Raw genomic sequence first — 24,201 nt, forward strand, 5'->3', positions numbered from 1 at the left:
TCAGAGACCAAGCCAACATCATGGTGGTATCTTACTATAGCTGAGAAAACAACAATGGGGGACAAAAAAACTAAATAAAAACAAAATGCGTGTTTGTGACCTAGATACAATTTTCAGGAAAGTGCTACGTTTTATTAAAGATGTGTCCCTTTTTCTGTAGCTGAACAGAATGTTTCCACAAAGTTTATAAGGACTACTGAGTGGGACAGGCATAGCTTTTGAATGGGTTTCTGAGGTATAGACCTTCATTTGACACAATTGAAAACAACACTATGAGGGGTGGGAGTTTTTTTTTTTTTTTTTTTTCTAATCAAATTAATTTGTTATAACTTTAATCAAATGAAAATATAATTATTTTAATAAAATTAGATTTTTTACAAAATCCGAAACAACAATGGATATTTTTTGCCAAATTAAATGCTGCACAACAGAACATCACATATGTGAGTTATTGATTTCATATATTATTATTTAATTGCATTAAACATGATCTTTTTACCACACATCCATTTAAACTGAGCTTTTATTTTGCCGTTTTTGTTGTGGTTTTGATGGTTTCTCACGCTCAGTTAAGCTGTTTGCTACAGGTCCCAGTATGATTATTATTGATTAATAAAGTATTAGTATTGATTAGTATGATTAATAAACCCCATTAAAATAAATATATAGTCTGTGTGTGCTGCACGCTTCAGAGCGCTCTGCTCACTGCCATCTACAACACACATACACACACCCAGAGCACACATGATGCTCATGATGAGGTGTTTTCAGCGTACAAGCTGCCGGCTTCACACATTCTTTTTGTGTGAATTTTGCACATGCAAATTTCATACTTTTAGGTAACATTTAACAATAAGGTTCCATTTGTTAACATTAGTTATCATGAACAAACTATTAACAATATATTTGTTACACAATTGATTAATCTTTGTTAATGTTACTAAATAAAAAATAAAAAAACAATTGTTCATTGTTAATTCATGTTAACTAATGTTGTTAATGTTAACAAATGGAACCTTATTGTAAAATGTTACCATATTTTTTTTTTTTTTTTTTTATTAAATCGCAGCCTTTTGCGGTTTAATAATCACATTATGAGATTTTATGAGACATATCAAGATTTTAATTTGATTAATTGTGCATTCAAACATAAATTTCCGTCCCAAATCTCCATCAAATTCCGTAACATTCCGTTTATTATAGCTAATGCAATTTTGGATTCAGTGATTTCATCTGTTTTCCACATAGCGGTAATCATAGGGCCCTACATGTGGTAACGGAGGTATAAGAAAACTCAGATCGATCGAAAATTTAAAATTAATTTACATACGTTGGTGTAAAGTCTGCATCACCACGCTATCACCTCGGAGTGTGAATTAATTTACAAAAACAATCTGCGGTCTGACCGACGTTGTCTAAAGCTCACTCAACTTTAGAGAACTCAAATGCTTCTGTAGTTAACACTGCAGCAATGTTGGAACGAAAAAAAATTGCACTAGATCAATACTTGTACAAAAACCTTGTCAGCGACACAATCAGTTTTTTATACTAAAATATTTTCCAGGACAAAATTATTTTCCAGTATATTTCAGTATTTTTTCTCATTTTCCATGACTGCAACACTGCATTGTGTCAAAGCAGTGTCAAAGAGAGTCAAAGCACCTCTGCTCAAACCATTTCATGGGGTCTTTAAGACAGTACAACATATAAGATGGACAGAACTTTTGGTCCTTGCAGCCTCGATTCCATTTGTGTTAAATTAAATATAGTGTCTACTTTGACTAAGGCATACTGGGTCTCTAAAGTAAATTTTTTGAAAATTAGACTTAAAATGTGAATTGTTGCGCGTTTCCATCCACTACATAATGTGCATTATCATGAGGGAGCCACCTCGTCATGATGGAGCAGCTGAATGACCTCTCCCTGCCTTGGGGACAGTTTCATTTGCAAGATTGGAGCAAGCATCTAATTTTATTAAATGCATCCACAAGACAACGCAGAGTAAGTGTAATATCTGATATAAAGTGGGCTGAAATAGATGCGATGCACACACACGGACCGCCAAGTTTCCGCATACCTGGAAGCGCCCGCTCTCAACACTGTTCTGGTGGATTGTGAGGACCAGCTGTGGGTTAAACACTTCTGAATGACAAGCGCTATGTTCAAAGAACTGTGTGCCAAGGTATGACCTTTTGGTGGGCTAGTCACAACAAGCTATCGCACACTCATAACACATGCACGAATGGTCAAAACATGTCATCGCTTTGCGAATAAACCGTTTCCATCACCTTAATGCGCATTTTAACTAATGCGAAACTCTAAAAAATCCACCTCCTCCAAGCGCATTACATTTTAAGCGAATTTAGAAAGTTTATTCGCATATCAAACGTTTCCATTCAGGATTTCTTATATGCAATTTCAAAATGCGCATAAAAATATTTGCCATCCGCTAATAATGTATCCTGAATACAGGTGTATTTTAAGCACACCCAAGTACAACGTGAACCGTATATAATGTTTTGCTTGAACAAAATTTTGTAAAACCCTGTGTTCTGCATATGATGTTTACAAAATCCTGAGGGAACCTGCGAAGCAATTTATGAGAAGAGTTGTTAAACTGAAAGTTATTCAAATCTATTTCCTCATCCCTTCCTTTTCTCTCATTGATTGCTTCATGCGGCTATCAAACTGCAATAGTGCCAGAGTGCCCTCCCTCAAAAAAAGGAAATGAAACAGAAAGCAAACACGAAGAGCTATGAAATGTTCCCCAAATGGAAAAAAAGAAGAAAAGGGGGAACACAACAGGCAAGCAGATAAGGAAGTTATGAAATAATCAGCAACCACATCACTGTTGAATGAATGGGCTCTTAAAGTTCACCTCAGGATCTCTCTCTGGTCTAGAAAAGCTGGCCTCCAGACCATCATTCTGGACCGTTTGGGCGTAGAGCGAGTTATCAGACCACTAAATCATACGCCTGTGGCCATGACAGAGCAGAAGCTTTAAACTTTTAATGAGCTTCAAGACTTAAATAGTGGAAGTTTGTACTGAAATTTGCAGAATCTCCCAGCAGAATTTTGATTTAACTAAAGGTTTAATAAGTTTGCAATAAAGGGTTAGGTGAATCAAAAGGGGAAGAAAACCTTTGGTGGTCTTTAAGTAATGCTTCAGATGCTATAAAAAAATAAAAAGCAAAAGGTAGAAGCATATTTGAAGAAAAACAATAATAAAATGAACCAAACAGAAAGAATAATGGACTTATGAAACTGGGTTGATTCTGATCAATGCCAACCACCACAAGCGTGCACTAGGCCACAGACGTAAAGGGGCAGGGTTTGGGGCTGGGGGGGTGTCAGGAAGGGATCGGGGAAGAATGGACGGATGGAGAGGCATTGGGTGGATTGGCAGAGAACAGTGAGGGGAAGGTGGCATTAACGGCCCAAAGGGGTCCCAGAGAGTCTTACCATCACAGGTGCCGTTGGTCGCGAGCGCACCAGTCTCTGGCATCGCCGCATCACAAGAAATTTGATGCATGATTATCGCGTTTATGAAGTTGGCCGCTGTCATAGTGGTCTTACCGAGTGCTCGAAGCTCGTGTTCCTGTATGGACATCACTTTGTTTTGAGTCTTTTCCCTACTTGACGCGCTGCTGATGCTCTCCCCGCTGCGGGACGGGATGGAACTGCCGCTGCTGCTTTCAGGGGCCAGCAAGGAGTGCCCTCGACTTGGGGGCAGCCCAAGGTGGCCAACAGGAGACTGGCTGTATAGAGAGGGGTATGCCCCACCTGCACCAGGACTGGCCAGCCTGGGGTCAGACTTGGAAGAGATGTCCTGATGTTTTGAGAGACCACCACGCCCATGGCTTTTGCCCCCATCTCTGCTTGAGTCTTTCGCATTTGGGTCCGTACCAACTGGATAACCCTCGCCGAGTAAACCAGACCTCTGGAGGTGCCCGCTGAAGCTCTGGTAGCGAGCGGAGCCTGGTGGCCTGAAGGAGGAGGTTGAGATAAACAAATTAGAGCTATTTAGCAATCGACATTGGATTAGACATGTTTGACCAAAGTCCCTTTAAGAAGCCATCTATGTAAAATGCTCAGGCAGCTATTTTCATGGTTTGCTAGAAGATCATACAGCTTCTATCTACTTGAATGGGGAAGACTGAAATCTCCAGATTACACTTGAACAACATTTTTCAGTATTAAAATCTTACAACAATGGTATCATTAACCCTGATTTAGGTCAAATCAGCCTAGGCTGGGCTAATGAGCAATTAAAAAGGCAGTTGGCTCTTTTAACTGAAAGGCAGGATGTTACAGTTTCTTCCATTCATTTAAAAACAAGTGGCCCTCCCTGAATTAAATCACTGGCAAGTTTACCTAATTTTGAGATCTCGCATTAGAGTGCAGCCAACAGAAGGACTGCCAGTATATTAAGCAACTCTTTAGTAAGAACTTCACAAGGATACACTATTTTAGAGACAGAGGGATCTATCATCTGACAGTAGTGTGAAGGGTAAAGACTCACCGTAGCACAGAGGGGCTGTTGTGCTCAGAGCTGGGTAGGCTCTTTGAACTGGTGTTGTGCAGGACGCTGGGTCTCTGCTGCAAGCTGTCCTGGGGCCGGGGGGAAAGCGGGGATGACTGGTGACTGTATGGATGGGACGGGGGACGAGAGCTGCTGCCCGTCTGTTCTGGTGCTCCTGGGCAGACACAAACACACAGAAAGGTGAGCAAGAGCATGTTTAGAAATAATAAATATACTTTAGCTTTATACTGAGGGTGTGTGCACTCACCAGGTCTCCATATAGGGGCGTGCTCCACGTTACCGTGACAAAGGGACTTGTCCCTTTCTCTGTCCCGGTCCCGATCTTTATCTCGCTCTCTCTCTCTGTCTCGCTCCCTGTCCCTCTCTCGCTCTCTTTCTCGCTCTCTATCTCTCTCGCGATCCCTCTCTCTTTCTCTCTCCCTCTCTCGTTCTCTTTCTCTCTCTGAGGATGCCGAACTGCCTTGGATCTTGCTCATGTGAGATGCTCCCACTGTTAATAGAGGTGAAAAACAGTTAAGAAGTGAATGGCACTTATACAGAAGCTTATAAATCACTGTCATTATATCTGTTAGGATGTGTGTTTGAGAGTAAGTACAGCTCTGTACCTGGTGAGATGGGAGAGGTGCTGTAGGGTCCACAGGGGAAGGCTGTAGAGGTTCCTGAGATGTACGTGATGCGATCCATTGGAGACGTTCCTGCACACAAAAAAGAATTAAATCCACCACTGAGGATCACTAAAGTGTGTGTGTGTGTGTGTGTGTGTGTGTGTGTGTGTGTGTGAGTGAGTGAGAGAGAGAGAGTACTGACACCACAGTGAGTACATTAACATATGACCACCCACATTTACACATCAACATATATTCAGTGTTCAACAACTTGACTGTACTTTGACAGCTGTTATGTTTGGAAAACCATAGATATTCCGCATACGCATATGCCGTATACAATATTTATCGCCCATTGTAATTCAAAATTCTTGTTTTCAGTTTTAAAGTTTAATTCAATTTTATCATTAAAAAAACTGTATAAATCATATTATAATATTTCATAATCTGTATATATCAAATTAATTTATAGAACTTCAATAAAATTGAAACACAACAATTACTTTTCAACATTACTTTTCCCCATTGCATTATTTGTATCTAAACAGATCCTCACAGCACAATCCAAAACACACTGGAGTTATTTGTAATTTGTTTCATCAAATACAGTGCTGCACAGCAGAGCATCACAGTATTAATGAAAGCTTTGCAGACATTCAATGTAAAAAAACACCCTGTTTAATACTGAGGGACAAAGAGAGGGTGGAAAATAGTCAAGCATAAATGAATTGAGTTTTTGGTGCAAGAAACCTTGACTTTGCATTGAGTGAACTTAAAAGAATATTCTGGGTTCAACAGAAGTTAAGCTCAATCGACAGCGTTTGTGGCATAATATTGATTAACACAAATTAATTTTGAGTTGCCCCTCCTTTTCTTTAACAAAAAAGCAAAAATACGGGTTTCAGTGAGGCACCATAAAATGGAAGTGAATGGGGCCAATCCATAAACGTTAAAATACTCACTGTCAAAAGTTTAGCCACATGACGTGAACAATACAATAACATGATTTTAGTGCTATAAAACCACTTACAAACCTTTTCTGTGTAAAGTTATAACCAATTTTACAACTTCGTTGCCATGAGAATGTAATCGTCTAAAGCCAAACACTAAAGCCCTAAAACGACTGTAAGAATTATGATTTAAATAACTTTACAGCCCAAATAATACATCCGTTTTAACAGAAGAATTAATGTAAGTGCATTTAAAGAATTAAAAGCTTCACATTTCAACCTCCAAAAATTGGCCCCATTCACTTCCATTGCAAGTGACTTACTGTAACCTTGATTTTTGCTTTTTCAAAGAAAATTAATTTTTGTGGTGATCAACATTATGCCACAAATGCTGTAAAATGAGCTCAACTTGTATTGAACCCAGAATATTCCTTTAAGGGAAAATGATATGAAAATGTAAGATATGGCCTCACACACACACACACACACACACACACACACACACACACACAAAAAACAAAAAAACAAAAAACTAACCTCTGGGTGTGGGTGAGTAGGCTAAGTTAATAGACTGTTCTTGAGGTGTGAGGCCTCTGAGCAGGTCAGGTCTCTGGGCAGCCATGGCAGCAGGCCACTGGTGCATCTGCTGGGATGTGATGTAATCTGTCATGAGCGTGCGTCTGTTGTCTATAGCTGCTGTTTCAGCAAAACCTCTGATCAGGTAGGGAGGGTAGGGGTGAGGGTATCCAGGGGCCGGGGCCAGGTGGCGGGGTAGGTAATACGCTGCAGTGAGGATGAAAAACAGACCACCAAACAGAGACTGTCGATTAGAGCACGTTGCCTCACAGAAACACAATATTTGTACTGCTGAACTGCAAGTGTGTGCAATACCTGGGTCTATAGGGATGCCCCTGGGCAGAGTTGCAGGGTCAAATGGCAGAGAGATCTGCCCACGGTACATTTCTGTTCCCAGCCCCTGCAGGATCCTCTCGTAAGCCAAAGAGGCCGTGTGCTCACCCACTGTGAGTGGAGACTTGGTAGAGCTAACCTCTCGAGGGGAGGGAGTGGCTTTTCTCTCCTGCTGCTGGGCCTTACTAGAGCCTAACACAGAGGAAAAGTGTTTTAAAATTCATTACACTCACATTAGCTTTACTAACAGTCAAAAGTTTTGACACACATGACTCAATGTCTTGCTCTCGTGATTTTAAATGCCTTTTGCTCTAAAGATCATTAAGTTCCCTTTCTGCACATATCTTTGAGTTACTTCATGATTTTTATGATTTATTCTAAAATGTGGAAATAAAGACTGGGCTGATGCGACTGGTAGTATATTGACAGAGCTATGTGAGTTAAGTCAGGTATAGTACAATATAATGTAGTTTTGAGCTGCTCTGTATCAGATGAAGCCAGTTACTGGTTGTATGTGCTACCTTCATGTGGACGCTGTGAGGTTTCTCTGCTAGACAGCAGAGAGGCTCTGTGTGAGGGTGGAGGGTAGCCGGATCTTTTGTGGTCCTCGTAGCCCACTGGACTGTGGTGAGCTCTGCTGCTTTGCTCTCCCCCCAGCGAAAGCGGAGAGGCACGGGACATAGAACTGGGGGTGCTGACCACAGCACTGGGTCGGGATTTGCTCCCCCCATCCTCGTAATGGGCCCTGTCAGACCCTCTGTGTTCAGGCCTGAGCTCTATATGAGGGGCCAGTCCAGAGTAAGGTCGAGGGGAGCTGGCGATGATGGAGCGCACATCATGTCGCTTGGACGAGCCAGTGGGCTCCTGTTTCAGAGGTGTGCCCTGTAGAGACCGTTCACATTCAGTATTAGTATTCAGAAGGGATGCACAGATGTACATATTTTCAAAATTGAGAAGTCAGTAGATTGCCTGAACGACATGTCGACTGATCTTTCTTTAGAAAGCCCTGTATATTAGACTGGTTTTGGGTTTTGGGGCCGTACATATGAGATAAGTTCTTGCTTTCAAAAACAGATAGACAGAGCACAAAAATTAGAACAGAATGCTGGGGAATCAAGATGCGTTTTAAAAAGTTGGAATATTATTATTATTATTATTATATACATGACACGTCGCCTTAAAGGGTCATGAAACCCAAAAATAAAACTTTTTGAGATGTAAACAGTGATGTACATGTTGCACTTCATTGAAAAAACTTACAGCACTCATTATGTTTAATACTAAGGGTTAAGTGGTTAAATTTACATTATTTTGAGCCATTTTATTCTTCCAATTTAAAAACAAAAGTTGAAGCAACGTCACAAAATGTGAAGTATATGCATAAAGTCTGAGATGTAACTGATCAGAGAGTACTGCACAATATCAGATAAATTCATGAGAAGGAACGCTTCCATCCAATCCATCAAAATGTTCACTGCACTGAACTGAATTACATACTTATTTAGTAAACACAGATACTGTGCCTACTTTAGTCATTTTTATGTGAAACAAAGAGCTTCTGTTACTTTCACTGCCCTTGAGTTATTCACATTTTCTCTTTACAAAGTCTCTTCTGCGGCAGTGCATGTTAGATGACTAGAAGCGATTACTCTTCATTTATCAGTAATCCCATATTTTAGTTTCAGCTCTGTCATTACTTGCATTGTAAATATGATTTTATTTTTATCAAAATGATCATGCTTGCTTTCATTTGTTGGCAAGAATGGGTATGCTAAGGGAACAGACCGCAACCATGTACATAGGCAGAGGCAGAAACAAGCAAGAATATTGAGCACACTCTCCGATGTCCTCACTCTTATTACATTGTGAGGACCGTGGCTCTGAGCCATTTTGAAACGTCTAAATGATCCAATTGTTGCTGAATGCTCCACAAACTGCCCAAAGCTACTTGCAAGAGAGGAAAGTGTGCTTCAAACACTTGAGTGCCTGTCTGTGTCTCTGCATGCACTTAATTTGCAAGCACAAAAGCAGCTCTATACAGATGTAGACCTGTGTGCATTGTGTGGTATCAGAGGATTTAGAAAAATACAAGAGCCAGTACAGAGCCAGAGTCCTAATTTATACAACATGTCAAACCTTCAACCCAAGTTTGAAAAATAGCCCAATTTTGTAAGAAAACTGAAGATTTGGCAACCATGATCGTGAGTGCCAAGAGTCTACTTATTAGGCACTTAGCTAAAAGAAGTCAGTGACTTCTCATGGTCAGAGCTGTAAGTTACCTGAGTGATGGAGCCCTCTTTAGGCTTGCCTATCACGACTCCCTCAGGAGGGATCAGGTGAATGGAGCGTCCTCCCTCTTTGACGGTTGGCACCATGCCCTCATGAGAGCGTGATTTAAGAGGATCAGTGGGCATGCCAAGCCCACGGGGTGATGGGGATCCTTCTCTTTTCATCTGTTTGCCCTCCCGACGCAAAAAATCGTCCCGTGGGATACCTGAGTAAGAAAGAGAGAGAAAGAAAATGAATAAATGTTGTATCCCAAAATCAGCCACACTCTGGTAAATGTGATCAGTCCAAAATGCAGACTTTGTTTCTCTGTGATCATGCTGACCTTGCGAAATGGATCCACGCATGTTGTGGGGATGAGGACTATCCCGTTCATGAGGCATTGCTCGACTCATCAAGCCTGTGGCAGAGAGAAAGGGTAGTTGATGGAATGCACATCAGAAGAAGTGAGATTTGTAAACCTGTTTAGTGTGATTGGAACTGCGCTGGACAACTAACTGTCTGTCATGTCATACAGTACAATAGCCACTCTGCACTGCCACCACGGAGCTTTCCAGCAGAGCTGTTCCCATCATCTTTGAGGTCTGGGCACAACCCAAATGATGCGCTCAACACTCAGTTAAAAACAAAAAAGCAACTGAATCTGGTGTCAGTTGGTGTCAAATTGCGGCTCATTGGGCTTAAATTTGGAATGCCCAATTCCCAATGCACTCTAAGTCCTCCTGGTGGCGTAGTGACTCACCTCAATCCGGGTGGCAGAGGACGAATCTCAGTTCCCTCCGTGTCTGAGACAGTCAATCCACGCATCTTATCACGTGGCTTGTTGAGGGCGTTACCGCGGAGACCTAGCGCATGTGGAGTCTTCACGTTATTCTCCACGGCATCCACACACAACTCACCACGCGCCCCACCGAGAGCGAGAACCACATTATGGCGACCACGAGGAGGTTAACCCAACGTGACTTTACCCTTCCTAGCAACTGGGCCAATTGGTTGCTTAGGAAGCCTGACTGGAGTCACTCAGCACGCCCTGGATTCGAACTTGATTGGACTTGTTTCATAATTAACAGGAAATAACTTGTGATAAGATTTTACGCTCCTGAAATCTGTTGTATGAATGTGACAATTCAAGAGTCTCACCTGTTAGTAAATATGGTTTTCTATCCCAAACCTTGACTGTTAAAGTAGGGGGGATATTATGCAATAAGGAGATGTTTGTTCTCACTCACCTTCAGCAGTTATTGAGTCTCTAATGGGAGGCACACGAGACATCCCCCCCTCCATCATATCGTAAGACCTCTTCAGCCCAACCAGGTCCCCACGACCCTCTTCCTTAGAATTATGACCTCCTACATGACCAACAAGTCAAACACATGGAACAGTTAAAGGTTCTGCCTTAATCTCATTTGAGGAATTTGCATGCTTTTGTGCACTTACGGTCAAAGGAAAGGATGTGTCCACTGATGCCCTCATAGACTACATGCCCTTTAGAAGGGGTGTCTTCTCTGCCTCTCTCTCTGCTGGGGCTGTCCTCAGTTATCAGACGAGTTATTGTGCCCTTATACAAAACATCTGCAGGAGTGCCCTGAGAGAGTTGAGACAAGTGTATATTCACTGATTGTGTTTAAGGGATGTTTCCATCCAAATTGCAAATTAAATTTATGTGAAAAACCATAATATCGCACAATGTGCGAAAAAGTTTTGTTTTCATCTAAGTGTTCAAAAGAACAAAATCACTCCGTCACTTACGGAGAAATTGTAGCCACTGTGACTGTTTTATTAATAAAATACTTGTGGTTTAGAGCACGCAGACAAAACACTGTAAAGAAGTCGTTTCATGTCTGGGAGCGACAGCGTGTCACACGGGAGTTCTGTGAGCACTGTGTGTGTGTGTTCCTCCATCCTTATGACTTTCAAAAGTGTCAATAAACCTGCTCTTCGACACATTTCAAGTTTGCATTTGACTCCTTTACTCCACAAACTCTTAGCAGGCTTTGGATTTTCAAGATACCATTATTTCAGGATGACCAGAGCAACATTTCAGATGCGATGATTGGTCTGAACAAATTATTCAGTTACATTACTGTTTTGATGCACATCTTGTATTCCTAATAATTCAATAGGAGTTTATTCTGTAAATTTGTTTCCGTCATAGTTGATGTGCATTTATTCTTACATTTATCCACCTCAAGCGAGCGTATACCTTTTTTATGCACATTTTAGAGATTTTATTTGCATCTTAGTGTTTCCATCCAGCAGTTTTTATGCAATTTCCTAAAAAGTGCATAAAAATATATGGATTGAAACCCATGTGGATTGAAACTTCATTAACTAATGAAGTTAAGAAAACAACAGACCACATATGAGGTCCACCAAAGAAGATTACAATGATGAGAGAGACTATTTGAGAGGCTAGAGATATTTGATGGAAGTACAATAAATAATGGGCTACGTCAGTAAAAAAAAAAAAAAAAAATGCTTCAGAGGTGGAGAAAGTAATTACGTACTATACGTGAAATTTTATGGAAACCTTTTTTTTTTTAATATGCATTGATTAATTTTTCTCAATAATCAGGGACATTTATTACCAAAGTAAATAGGGTAATTTCTGATGTAGTCATTTAAGTGAACCAAGTAGCAAAATAAATAAATAAATAAAAGAATCTGGTGACTCATGCCAAACATCAGTACTTCAGCTTGACGACCAATCACCAAAGTCCTTTTAGGCAGTCTACATTGCACAAAGAGGATGGCAGGACTTCAGAGAGCAAAATCATTTATGGGAAATATGCAGAAAAATTAACATTTATCTGGAGTTATTAGCTTGTTTAAAATGGCATCTGTGTGCTTGACCTAGTTTCCCCCTTTTGTCTTGACACTCAAAGAAAGTTAGCAACTACTTTGTGCATGTGCCTAAAAACATTAGATTTTTAAGAACATAAACATTTCAGTCAAAATTGTCCAAACTTTTGACTAGTCATGTAGTAAAAAAAACAGAAAAGAAACATGTCTGATCTCTAAGGGTTAATTTACTAATAATGAGGCTTGACCTTTAATTGTCAGACTGGATGGTATTTCAGCTTCACACATACTAGTTAAGAGGGACAGGGAGGCAGTGTGTCTGACAGCTGCAGCTGACAGTGTTATCTGTCTGTATCAGGTGAACTGTTACTGACAAAAGCCCCTTATCTCCCAATAAATCTTCCAAATGTCACACATACACACAGTCAAACACAGGTTTTCTCTCTGCACCACTTCACAAACACATGCAAACTTAACCACAGTCTGATTAAATGCCTTAGCTCACCCCCACTCATTCTGATTTGCTTGAGCATGTAATTTGTCACAGTAGGCCAGTTGGCACATTGAATGTGTGCGTGTATGTGTGTGTGTGTGCAAGTTCAGTAACACCAGTCTGCAATGAAACATGAAAACACATTAATAAAAGGAGAAAACAGGATTGGACACGGTGTACCTGTTGTTATGGCAACCTATTATTGGTTATGTCAGTGTGATGCGGTATGGCTGTGACACACACTGCCTGTTCCATTTGCTTGTTTAAGAGCCAATTATCTGAGCTGAAAGCTCACTGAAATTGTAAGTACTCCAAGAATGAGAACATCACGTAACAAAAACACACTACTGCAGCCGAAACTCCAAATGCGAACTATTCAAGTGAGCACTGGCCACATACACTACGTGCCCAATTATTAGGCAATTGAGTATTCTGATCTTATCATTATTTCCATGCACATTTTCCAACTCCAAACCATATAAACTTGAATGCTTATTGGATTCAATCATTTTCAGGTGGTATGTATTTGTGTAATGACGGAGGGTGTGGTGGCAAAAATGACTAACACTTTATATCAAGGTGTGCATAATTATTAGGCAGCTTCATTACCTCAGGTAAAATGGGCCAAAAAAAGAGATTTAACTGACACTGAAAAGTCAAATATTGTCAAATGCCTTTCAGACGGATGCAACACTCTTGAAATAGTTAAACTATTGAGGCGTGACCACCGGACAATCAAACGTTTTGTTGCAAATAGTCAACTGGGGCGCAGAAATTAACTGCAAAAGACTTGAGAAGAATTAAACGTGAAGCTACCAGGAACACATTATCCTCCAATACTACCATATTCCAGAACTGCAACCTACCTGGAGTGTCCAGAAGTACAAGATGTCAAGTGCTCAGAGACATGGCCAAGGTCAAGAAGGCTGAAACACGACCACCACTGAATATATTCACAAGTTGAAGCGTCAAGATTGGGCAAAGAAATACATGTAGACAGATTTTTCAAAGGTTTTATGGACAGATGAAATGAGAGAGACTCTTGATGGACCAGATGGATGGGCCCGTGGCTGGATCACTAATGGACACAGGGCACCACTTCGAGTCAGGTGCCAGCAAGGTGGAGGAGGGGTACTGGTATGGGCTGCTATCATTAAGGATGAGGTAGTTGAACCTTTTTGAGTTGAAGATGGACTGAAACATAGCTCTCAAACCTACTGCCAGTTTCTGCAAAGTACTTTCTTCAAGCAGTGGTACAGGAAGAAGTCCTCAGCATTCAAGAAGGCCATGATCTTTATGCAGGACAATGCTCCATCACATGCATCCAAGTACTCCACTGCTTGTCTAGCCAGCAAGGGCCTCAAAGATGCCCAAATAATATCTTCCTCACCTGACTTAAATCCTACTGAGAACTTGTGGGCCCTTCTCAAATGTGAGATTTACAGTGAGGGAAGACAATACACCTCTTTGAACAGCATTTGGGAGGCTGTGGTTGCTGCTTCAGCGAAAGTTGATCGTGAACAGATCAAGAAACTGACAGAAAAAAACAGACTCCATGAATGGACGGCTCATGGCAATTATTGAAAAGAAGGGTGGCTATATTGGTCACTGAATATATTTGAAAGGCCAAAAATGTTATTTAATTGTCATTTTGTGTTACTTATTTGTTGCACCTACTCTAAAAATGTAGAATAAACAATTGTAATTTAGTTGCCTAATAATTGTGCACACTAATAGTTTCCTAATAATTGTGCACACTTATATATTCCCCTGAGAAAGGCAAAACTCACATTTTCTTTGTTAACATTTTGGATTGACTGAGAGCATTGTGTTTGTTCAACAATAAAATTAATCCTGAGGAATACAATTTGCCTAATAATTGGGCACGCAGTGTAGAGACCATTTAGTGTTATATTGAGGGAGACTTCTTTTACCTGAGTGATGGAACCTCCTCGATATGACACAGGAGGTTCTTGGTGCATGCGTGTGCCAGGGATGCCCTTTGTAATGCTGCCACCCTGAACAGCTGGCATGGGCCCTGTGTGAAAAAATGAATAATGTATGTTCCTTATGCGTTTAAAAGGACTGTTCACCCATAAAAAAAAATTTCTATCATCATTTACTCATTATTAGAGGAACACAAAAGGTGATGTTATACAGAATGTTAGCCTCAGTCATCATTTACTATCAAAACATCTTTTTTCAATATAAATCTGTCCGCCGTCATAAATATTGCACCATGTATATAGATTTGGGTTTGTATTGTGTCTTTTGTTGTTTAATGTTTGTTACATGCTGTTAATTTATCACCTCATTTTTGTTTAATGCATTATTACAGATGTTAGAAGTTCATTATTCTCTCTCTGTTAGTGTTTTATCAGGATTACTGTAAACACTCATTTAAACTGCAAATGTATTGTATTATTTTTTAATAAAATCAGCATTAGGGATGGGACAATATTTTTTATTTCACGATTCTGTTCGATATACGACATGAGGTTCACGATTCAATATAATCTCGATTCGATATAATTACCCTTACAGTAAATGACTAAGTATGACAGAAAATGTTGTTAAATTTTTATGTTTGTGCACAATGCACATTATAATTTCTCATCAAAATAAAGTTATTTTATACAGAATATAAATGCTCAAAGTTCAGGGTTTCCCAATTAGATTTCACCAAGGGCCAAATTCTGCCACGGCCCTCAATGTAATGACTAAGTGTTTTTGCTGCTGCTATTATTATTAATATTATTATTGTTATTATTATTACTATTGTTGTTTTTCTCATTAAAGAGTCTTGGCATAAATATTTAGTTTTTTTCTCAGTAATAGTAGCCTGTTTTATTTATACAAACAATTATGAACACTTTGTTTGTATACATATACACAAAACTACACAACTTTGTTGAAACAAAAAATAAATAAATTAAAAGAACAATCTGGATCTCCATGTCCTCCATGCGAGTCTACTGTTGCTCATCTACAAACGGGATCCACAGCCTGCACTTTCCCTAACTGCCGATTCAATTATTAGACCTATTAGCATTAATATTGTTATTGTTTGGACAATATAACAAAGTATTAGAATAATTTCAATAAAGAAAAAGACCGTGAACCAGTGTTTTCTTATATACTATTTTTACTATTAGGCTATGCATCATATTTTATACTGTACTATACATGTTATTCTTAATGTGCACTATTCCACGTGTATTTGTATCACAGTACCTTGTTATATTATCCAGGCATTAATATAGACATTATAAAAAGAGTATTTGGCTTCGTGAGTCCGTTTGGAATATACTCGTAGCTAAATACATTTGCAAATATACATAGGAGGTACATTTATGCAACAGCGCTCTTTACTCATCTAACTCGCATGAAAACACAGATTATATACACCCCAAAATGCATCAACACCATGGAAAGAACATAATGAAACAGTTATGCCAAATTAGGTAAATAAATGCTTTAACAGCATTCAATATATAAATCTCTAGCATTGTCAGCTGGGCAGGAGGCTGGTATAAATGTTTGTAGAACAGCAACAGCCCCACCTACTGTACGGGGTGTAATTGTTTTTCGTTTTTATTTTTTACAGACTCTGTGTGTATAGACCATTCATTGGAAGTTTGTCTCGCAAAATTGTCATGTATTTGGTGTGAACAGGCCACCACCACACATTTTTTATCGGATTTAGGTCAGGGCTTTGTGATGGCCACTCCAATACCTTGACTTTGTTGTCCTTAAGCCGTTTTGCCACAACTCTGAGGTATGCTTGGGGTCACTGTCCATTTGGAAGACCCATTTGTGACCAAGCTTTAACTTCCTGGCTGATGTCTTGAGATGTTGCTTCAATATATCCACATAAATTTCCTTCCTCATGATGTCATCTATTTTGTGAAGTGCACCAGTCCCTCCTGCAGCAAAACACCCACACAACATGATGCTGCCACCCCCATGCTTCACAGTTGGGATGGTGATCTTCGGCTTGCAAGCCTCACTCTTTTTCCTCCAAACATAACAATGGTCATTATGGCCAAACAGTTCAATTTTTGTTTCATCAGACCAGAGGATATTTCTCCAAAAAGTAAGATCTTTGTCCCCATGTGCACTTTCAAACTGTAGTCTGGCTTTTTTATGGCGGTTTTGGAGCAGTGGCTTCTTCCTTGCTGAGCAGCCTTTCTGGTTATGTCGATATAGGACTCATTTTACTGTGGATATAGATACTTGTCTACCTGTTTCCTCCAGCATCTTCACAAGGTCCTTTCCTGTTGTTCTGGGATTGATTTGCACTTTTCGCACCAAACTATGCTCATCTCTAGGAGAGAGGATGCGTCTCCTTCCTGAGCGGTATGATGGCTGTGTGGTCCCATGGTGTTTATACTTGCGTACTATTGTTTGTACAGATGAACGTGGTACCTTCAGGCTTTTGGAAATTGCTCCCAAGTATGCACTAGACTTGTTGAGGTCCACAATTTTTGGGTTGATTTCTTTTGATTTTCCCATGATATCAAGCAAAGAGGCACTGAGTTTGAAAGTAGGCCTTAAAATACATCCAAAGGTACACATTCAATTCAGTACACCACCTATCAGAAGCTAATTGGCTAATTGTCTAAATACTTGACATCATTTTCTGGAATTTTCCAAGCTGCTTAAAGGCACAGTTAACTTAGTGTGTGTAAACTTCTGACCCACTGGAATTGTGATATAGTCAATTAAAAGTGAAACAATCTGTCTGTAAACAATTGTAGGAAAAATTACTTGTGTCATGCACAAAGTAGATGTCCTAAACAACTTGCCAAAACTATAGTTTGCTAATATGAAATCTGTGAAGTGGTTAAAAAAAAAAAAACCTAAGTGTATGTAATCTTCTGACTTCAACTGTATAATACAAGCGCAAAAATGGTACTGTCACTTTAAGAATTCAACACGTCATCACAAAGACTCGTTTATTAACAAGAAGTCCCAAATTGTATTTTTTATTTTTTTATTTTTTTTACTTTCTTATCTGACTATAAAGAACAGAAGGCATATTAAAAAACACATTTTTCAATGAAAGTGGAGTGTGGGATCTCATCTTTAATGGACACATGGAAGAAATGTTCTGTTTTAATCTCAAGCCCTTTAATAAAACAAGTCGATTTTCCAGGTATACCAGTACTTACATTTTTAATAGCTAAAGCCTGTAAAGAGTGTAGAAAAATCAAGTGATAGAGAGATTCGAGATATGCCTCGATATGGTTCGTACGAAATTCGATATATCGTCCCATACCTAATCAGCATACATTTGTAATAACGGCACATTTCTGGTTCATGTTACATCCACAAAACCTTAAATAGCAGCAGGTAAGATTTGGTAAGATTGTCAAGTCCAAATTCCAAGCTTTTAAATGACACTTATTTTTCCAAATGACTAGCTTTTAATGAATTAGCTAGCAGTTCCAGACTAAAAGATTTATTTTAAAATGAAAATGTATTTTTTTAAATTATCGTTATCTGTGAATTACTGATTAAATTCCATATCGGTGCATCCCTACTATTAAACATCTCTTTTTGTGTCTTACAGAAGAAAGAAAGTCATATGGGTTTGGAAGATATTTGACAGAGTTTGGGTGAACTTTCACTTTAATCTCTTTTTACAGAGACTGAAACGAGATGACAGCGATTTGTCCTAAACTCACCCCGTGACGTAGCACTGTCCTGTATGGAGAGATTCTCAGCCTGGGAGGAAGAGGCCCCATGAGGAGACAACTGCTCTTGTTTAACCACCGGAAACCCTCCTGAGGAGAAAGAGAGGTCAAAAATGGAAAATGATCTGACTAGTTGATAAGTGATTGCTCACAGTAAAGACTCACCCATTTTCCTCTGGTCCATCCAGGACAGAGCCAGGGATCCTGGCACTGGGATTTTCCCGTGCTCAGAGCCATGAGGTGGGTTGTGCAATTGTACCGGAGTACCCTGTGATATATATAAAAAAAATTAACACTTAAAAACCCAGCTCTATCACTGATTATAAGAATGTACTGTACAGAATACTGATGAAAGGATCCTGTGATAATACTTCTGTAAAACAACATCAGCACTGCAATAGCAAAGGTATGGATGGGCTACTTTTACCTGCGTGATGGAGCCACAAGGTTTGGCAGAGGAGATTAGAGGAGGTGGTTCTGGGATATGGAGAGGTCGCACTGCAGCCATTCTCTCCTGTGACTGCAGAGTGGGAGTCAATGCTGGGAGAGTAAAGAAATAAAAATAGAATAATGTTGAGATTTTTATTATAATATTGAAGAAAGTTTTTGCCTCTAAATGTGCAAAAAAGTTTTTATTGATATAGTTGCAAGATTTGACAGGAAATTATGATGGGAAGGGATCAGGGAAAAGACTAGATCAAATGTAGGTAATGACAAGCTTATTTACACTCACCGACCACTTTATTAGGTACACCTGTACATCTACTTCATGAGATTATCTAATCAGCCAATCGTGTGGCAGCAGTGCAATGCATAAAATCATGCAGATACATGTTAATGTTCACATCAACCATCAGAATGGAGAAAAAACTTGATCTCTGTGATTTGACCGTGGTATAATTTTTGGTGCAAGACGGACTGGTTTGAGTATTTCTGTAACTGCTGATCTCCTGGGGTTTTCACGCACAACATCTCTAGAGCTTAGAATGGTGCCAAAAACAGAATGGTTATTTGAGTTACCGTAGCCTTTCTGTGAGCTCGAATCAGTCTGGCAATACTCCACTGACCTCTCTAATCAACAAGGCATTTCCATCCACATAACTGCGGCTCATTGGATGTTTTTTGTTTTGGCACCATTCTGAGTAAACTCTAGAGACTGTTGTGCATGAAAATTCCAGGAGATCAGCAGTTACAGAAATACTCAAACCAGCCTGTCTGGCACCAAAAATCATGCCACGGTAAAAATCATTGAGATCACATTTTTTTCCCATTCTGATGGTTGATGTGAACATTAACTGAAGCTTCTGACCTGTATCTGCATGATTTTATGCATTGCACTGCTGCCACACAGTTGGCTGATTAGTTGGTGTATAGGTGTACCTAATAAAGTGGTCAGTGAGTGTACATTAAATCCAAGTAGTGTGTAAAGAACCAAACTGCGGTCTAGGGGTAACCCTTACATTATAGTCCAGAGAGAGGATACTATTAAAAAGCAGCAGTTTTAAAAGCATAAACATGTTGCCGCTGTCAATAGCGGTTTACTAAAAATTGTTAGACAATATGTCTCTGGTCAGTTTAGTGAAAAATAGCCAACTAAGAATGGCTTAAACTGCTAAAATCCTTATATCTTGTTCAGAGTCTTGAGACATCAAATGTTGCTATGGTTATAACTATGTCAATTATATTAAGTTTGGACTCCTGTATAGTATTCCAAACACAAACAGAATGGTACTATAGGAAATTTACTCCTGCATTTAAATATGGTTGTCAGTCCCAGAACTTTGCAGTGTACGCTAGACCACAGCTAGCACAGAGCTGATGAAGCTGTGGATGTTGTCTTACAGGGGTTAAAGTGTAGCAGCTGTTCGTGGCTGATTTTGGCCATTTCTCTGGGCGAGACCTGGTATGGTGACATCACTGGCCGCCCAAGACCTACAGCCCGAACATCATCAGGAATCTTTTTACCATCCGCAAGAGGAGAGTACGCCCGGGATTTATCTGCATACACGGACACATATAAAAACACAGTCATATGATACAAGAAACCATCTAAACAAATGATTACCGAAATTACTTATTTTTTGCGTAGGTGAAAACGACAAAGCTCAATCAGCACAACCCCTGCATCAAAAGCAGCAATCTCCAGTGTGAAAACACACAGACAGCCCAGTTATTCAGATCCTTTCTCTCAAACACATTATAAGCTGAAACCTGCGAGCATAGCAGCATGCAAACACATCTGCAAAGCATTCACACTCCCAGAAATCAACACGCTTGATTAGAGTCTGCTCCAACAATATGTGTGTGTAGTTGTGTAAACCTACGTAATCCATGAAGCAGAGCCTGAAGCCATCTCTCGTTCCCCTCCAGCTCTGCAGGGACAGACACACTGCAGCTCATCACATGGCCATGACTCTCTCTCCCTCTCCATGTACTCAAAAGGAGCGTTTTTTGTTTTTTGATTGTTAAGTGCTAAGGGCCTAAACTGAACTTAACTAAGAGCAATTTCCCTGTTGAGGAGTCATTTGGCATGTAATAAAACTGTGAAACCACCACATCCAACAAAAGATGTCTCCGTCCCGGTCCTAGTCCATTTCATTCTCTTTTAAAGGAATAGTTCACCCAAAAATGAAAATTTGCTGATAATTTACTCACCCTCAGGCCATTCAAGATGTATATGACCTTCTTTCTTCATCAGAACAGGATTTAAGATTTTTAGGAAAGTATCCCAGGTTTTTAGCTTCATCCAATGCAAGTGAATGGACACCCATTTTTGATGGTCCAAAAAGCACACTTAGTCAGCATCAAAGTAATCCACACGACTCCCGCCGATCAAGTAATGGCTTCTGAAGTGAAATGATACATTTGTGTGAAAATCTAATCGCTAATTAAAATTGTATTAACTTGAAAAAAAAACTTGCTTCCTGTAAACACTGAATGCCTCACGTCGCTGTCATGTGACATCATCACGTTGGTGCGTTCATGCGAGAAATCAGAAGTTCCGCTCTGTTTACCACAGAGGAACGTACTTCACGAGAGAGTTAGGTCAATTCAAACAGCTACAGAGAGCTGGCGGGGGCCCCGATTTAAAGTTAAAAACCTCTAAATTAGCGATTTGTTTTTCACACAAACGTATCGATTAACTCCAGAAGACATTACTTAATCAACTGGAGTTGTGTGAATTACTTTGCTGCTGTTACTTTGGTGACTGTCAAAAATTGGTGTCCATTCATTTGCATTGGATGAAGCTAAAAACCTGGGATACTTTCCTAAAAATCTTAAATCCTGTTCTGATGAAGAAAGGTCATATACATCTTGGATGGCCTGTGGGTGAGTAAATTATCAGCAAATGTTTGGGTGAGCTGTTCCTTTAAAGGGCTTTTCCTCTATTACTGGCACATTGTAATAAGTGGATACTTATTTTTATATCATGGCCAATATTTAAAATCTTAAAGAGATAGATTTAACAAGTCATGTCCCGATACCTTTGTTTTTTTGTTTGTTTGTTTTTTTAGACGAGTACAGCACTCAAAAGGCAACAAAGCAATCGCTCTCTTGCTTAACACACATGTGCACAGACCCACAAACACACACATCAGCACTTGCTCTACTGGTGCAGAGGACACAACATGGAGAGGGGTAGAATAAAATAATACAGTAAAAAGACAGAGGTTGAAAAAGCCTTGGGAGACACCGGTAGAACAGGACTAAAGAAAAATCAGCTTACCCTCTCTCTCTCTGTCGGAGACACCGGGACTGCAAGTCCCAATGCGTGGGCTGCTGGAGTCCCTGCCACCTGGATAATGCTGAGATTTGGTTGGCTGTGGCTGTTGCTGTTTGGCCTCCTGGGAGGATTCATGCGCCATGGTAATCTGTTGCTGGTACAACGCAAGGGCATGGGACATGGCCTGCTGCTTCCCAAGCAACACACCCTGGTTACCGCCACCTGCTACCGAAACTTCCGGCATCTAAACAAATACACACAAAACGGTTCTTCTATATCAAAACAGCAAATCATAAGCAATTTACCTACAAGTGCCAAATTATGAAAAACAGTACTGACGAGAAAAAGATTTTCAGGGTTGCTGCAGGGTATATAAAATCAAATGTAATACTTTAAGACCTTTTTTTAAGACCTGAACAAATAAAATTAATACTGTATCCCCATACAAAAACAAACCCACACAATCTCAAAAGAAATAATGTATCACATGCTCAATCAGGGACACACATTCAACATGGCCCTTAACATTGCTTATCAGTGAGGGTTCGCGTGGCGCCATGCGAGGTTCGGACGTGTGAACGGTGAACTCTGTGCACTTTGCTAGTTTTAACACTATTATTGTCATAAACCGGTGAGATTCAATACACTCTGTTCCTTAACTGTTCTAGGAAGACAATATGCCAAAGAATTCAAAATCTTCAGGCTCTGGAGGCATTAAAAGACACTTACGTGCTCAAGCTGACGCCCCTGACAAGACAGCGAACCAGGGAGCAGATTTGGCTGGTGAAGTGCGGGAAATTCGGTGAGAATTGTTTAATTTGTCGGCAATGCTGACGAAGGTCGCTGCTGACTTGGAGGATCTTGCTCTAATATGTCGACCGATCGTAGAATTGTAGTCAGTGAAATAACATCCATATTGTTGGAATTCCTGAGGGAGCAGAGAGTCAGAATATGGTGGAATTCCTGGACGGGCTCTTTCCAAGTCTGCTTGACATAGCAGGCCATAAGCTGGAAATCGAGCGAGCTCACAGGGTTCCAGCTCGGCGACCCGCTGAGGGAGACGGGCCCCGATCAATTCTGGCCAAATTTCTGAGATCATCTGATAAAGATCTTGTGTTACGCGAGGTGAGGAGTAAAAAACCACAGCATTTTCTTGTACCAGAATTTGCAAATTTGACAAGAGAGAAACGTGATCGATTCAAGGAATGCAAGAAACTCTTACATCAGCGGAAGGTCGGTTTTGCACTGATGTTCCTGGCCAAATTGAGAATAGATGCTAAGGATGGCCGTAAAACATTTACATGTCCCCAGCAAGCATTGTCCTTTATAAAGTCAATGGAGAAAGTTATTTTGTAGTACTCCCGTTGCAGCCAAGTGGGCCTGACTCACTGAACAGTCACTTGACTGTTCGAGGAACTGAGAGCCTTTTTTGTTTCTTTTTGTGGAATAACACTCCGTCAGGACAGTTCTGTGGATGAATCTGTATGCTCTGTATGCTTGTGCCACCTATTGGCTGGAGTTTGTTTTGTGGAGTATTTCTTGCAGGACACTGGAGTGATTAAGTAGTTTGTTGCACTCATGTAGCAGTCAAATGGGCCGGCTCACTGAACATTAATTTGACTGTCCGAGGAAAATTAGCGGCTTTTTTTATTTATTCATTTTGTGCTGGTTCCGCCTAGCAGCTGGAGTTTGTTTTGTGGAGGAACACACCTTCAGGACAGTTATGTGAATGAATCTACACGTTCTTTGTGTTTATTCTGCCTATTGGCTGGAGTTTGTTTTATAGATTATCTTCTGTTGTGTAATTCTGTCTCACAAAATCTGTATAGAATCACCGGATTTGAGCATTTCGAAGGCAAAGATGTCATAGGGGATCTCGTAGGCGTACATGGACAGTTTGAGTTTAGAGGGATGGACGCCAGTTGGCGCTATCATGCACGGGGTTAATGCGCACATTTTCTTTTTTCTGTTTGTTTGGTTCTGGGGGAAGTTCGGGGTTTGACTGTTGTTCTAATGTTGGAATGTGGTCTTTATAATTTTGTTGCTGACACACAATCTATTTTTTCTCATATGTCAAAATGTCAAATGTTAATATGAGTGGATTGTCCTGTCCACGTGGAATGTGAATGGGTTGGGGCACCACATAAAAAGAATGAAGGTTATTTCTCTTCTTAAGCATAAGAAATATGA

General features: G+C 40.0%; 1 protein-coding gene across 4 annotated transcripts in view; it reads right to left on the bottom strand.

The window, feature by feature from the left end:
- Nucleotides 1-24,201, bottom strand: part of LOC127424126 (nuclear receptor corepressor 2-like) — a 164,937-nt gene that overhangs the window by 15,559 nt on the left and 125,177 nt on the right. For 2 of the 4 annotated variants that reach the window (XM_051669045.1, XM_051669043.1), the window contains 18 exons: nt 22,015-22,255; nt 20,612-20,659; nt 20,130-20,285; nt 18,715-18,827; nt 18,453-18,555; nt 18,279-18,377; nt 14,523-14,626; nt 10,731-10,878; nt 10,523-10,642; nt 9,619-9,693; nt 9,287-9,501; nt 7,529-7,889; nt 6,990-7,199; nt 6,636-6,881; nt 5,149-5,238; nt 4,791-5,033; nt 4,523-4,697; nt 3,577-3,986 (listed from right to left, as the gene is read on the bottom strand). In XM_051669045.1, coding sequence (XP_051525005.1) covers nt 3,577-3,986; nt 4,523-4,697; nt 4,791-5,033; nt 5,149-5,238; nt 6,636-6,881; nt 6,990-7,199; nt 7,529-7,889; nt 9,287-9,501; nt 9,619-9,693; nt 10,523-10,642; nt 10,731-10,878; nt 14,523-14,626; nt 18,279-18,377; nt 18,453-18,555; nt 18,715-18,827; nt 20,130-20,285; nt 20,612-20,659; nt 22,015-22,255 — 3,157 coding nt within the window. The remainder of the gene's footprint in view (nt 1-3,576; nt 3,987-4,522; nt 4,698-4,790; nt 5,034-5,148; nt 5,239-6,635; nt 6,882-6,989; nt 7,200-7,528; nt 7,890-9,286; nt 9,502-9,618; nt 9,694-10,522; nt 10,643-10,730; nt 10,879-14,522; nt 14,627-18,278; nt 18,378-18,452; nt 18,556-18,714; nt 18,828-20,129; nt 20,286-20,611; nt 20,660-22,014; nt 22,256-24,201) is intronic. The other 2 variants (XM_051669046.1, XM_051669044.1) reach the window with 1 other exon arrangement.

The sequence above is a fragment of the Myxocyprinus asiaticus genome, chromosome 33, assembly GCF_019703515.2.
Source record: "Myxocyprinus asiaticus isolate MX2 ecotype Aquarium Trade chromosome 33, UBuf_Myxa_2, whole genome shotgun sequence".
In the NCBI taxonomy this organism is placed as follows: domain Eukaryota; kingdom Metazoa; phylum Chordata; class Actinopteri; order Cypriniformes; family Catostomidae; genus Myxocyprinus; species Myxocyprinus asiaticus.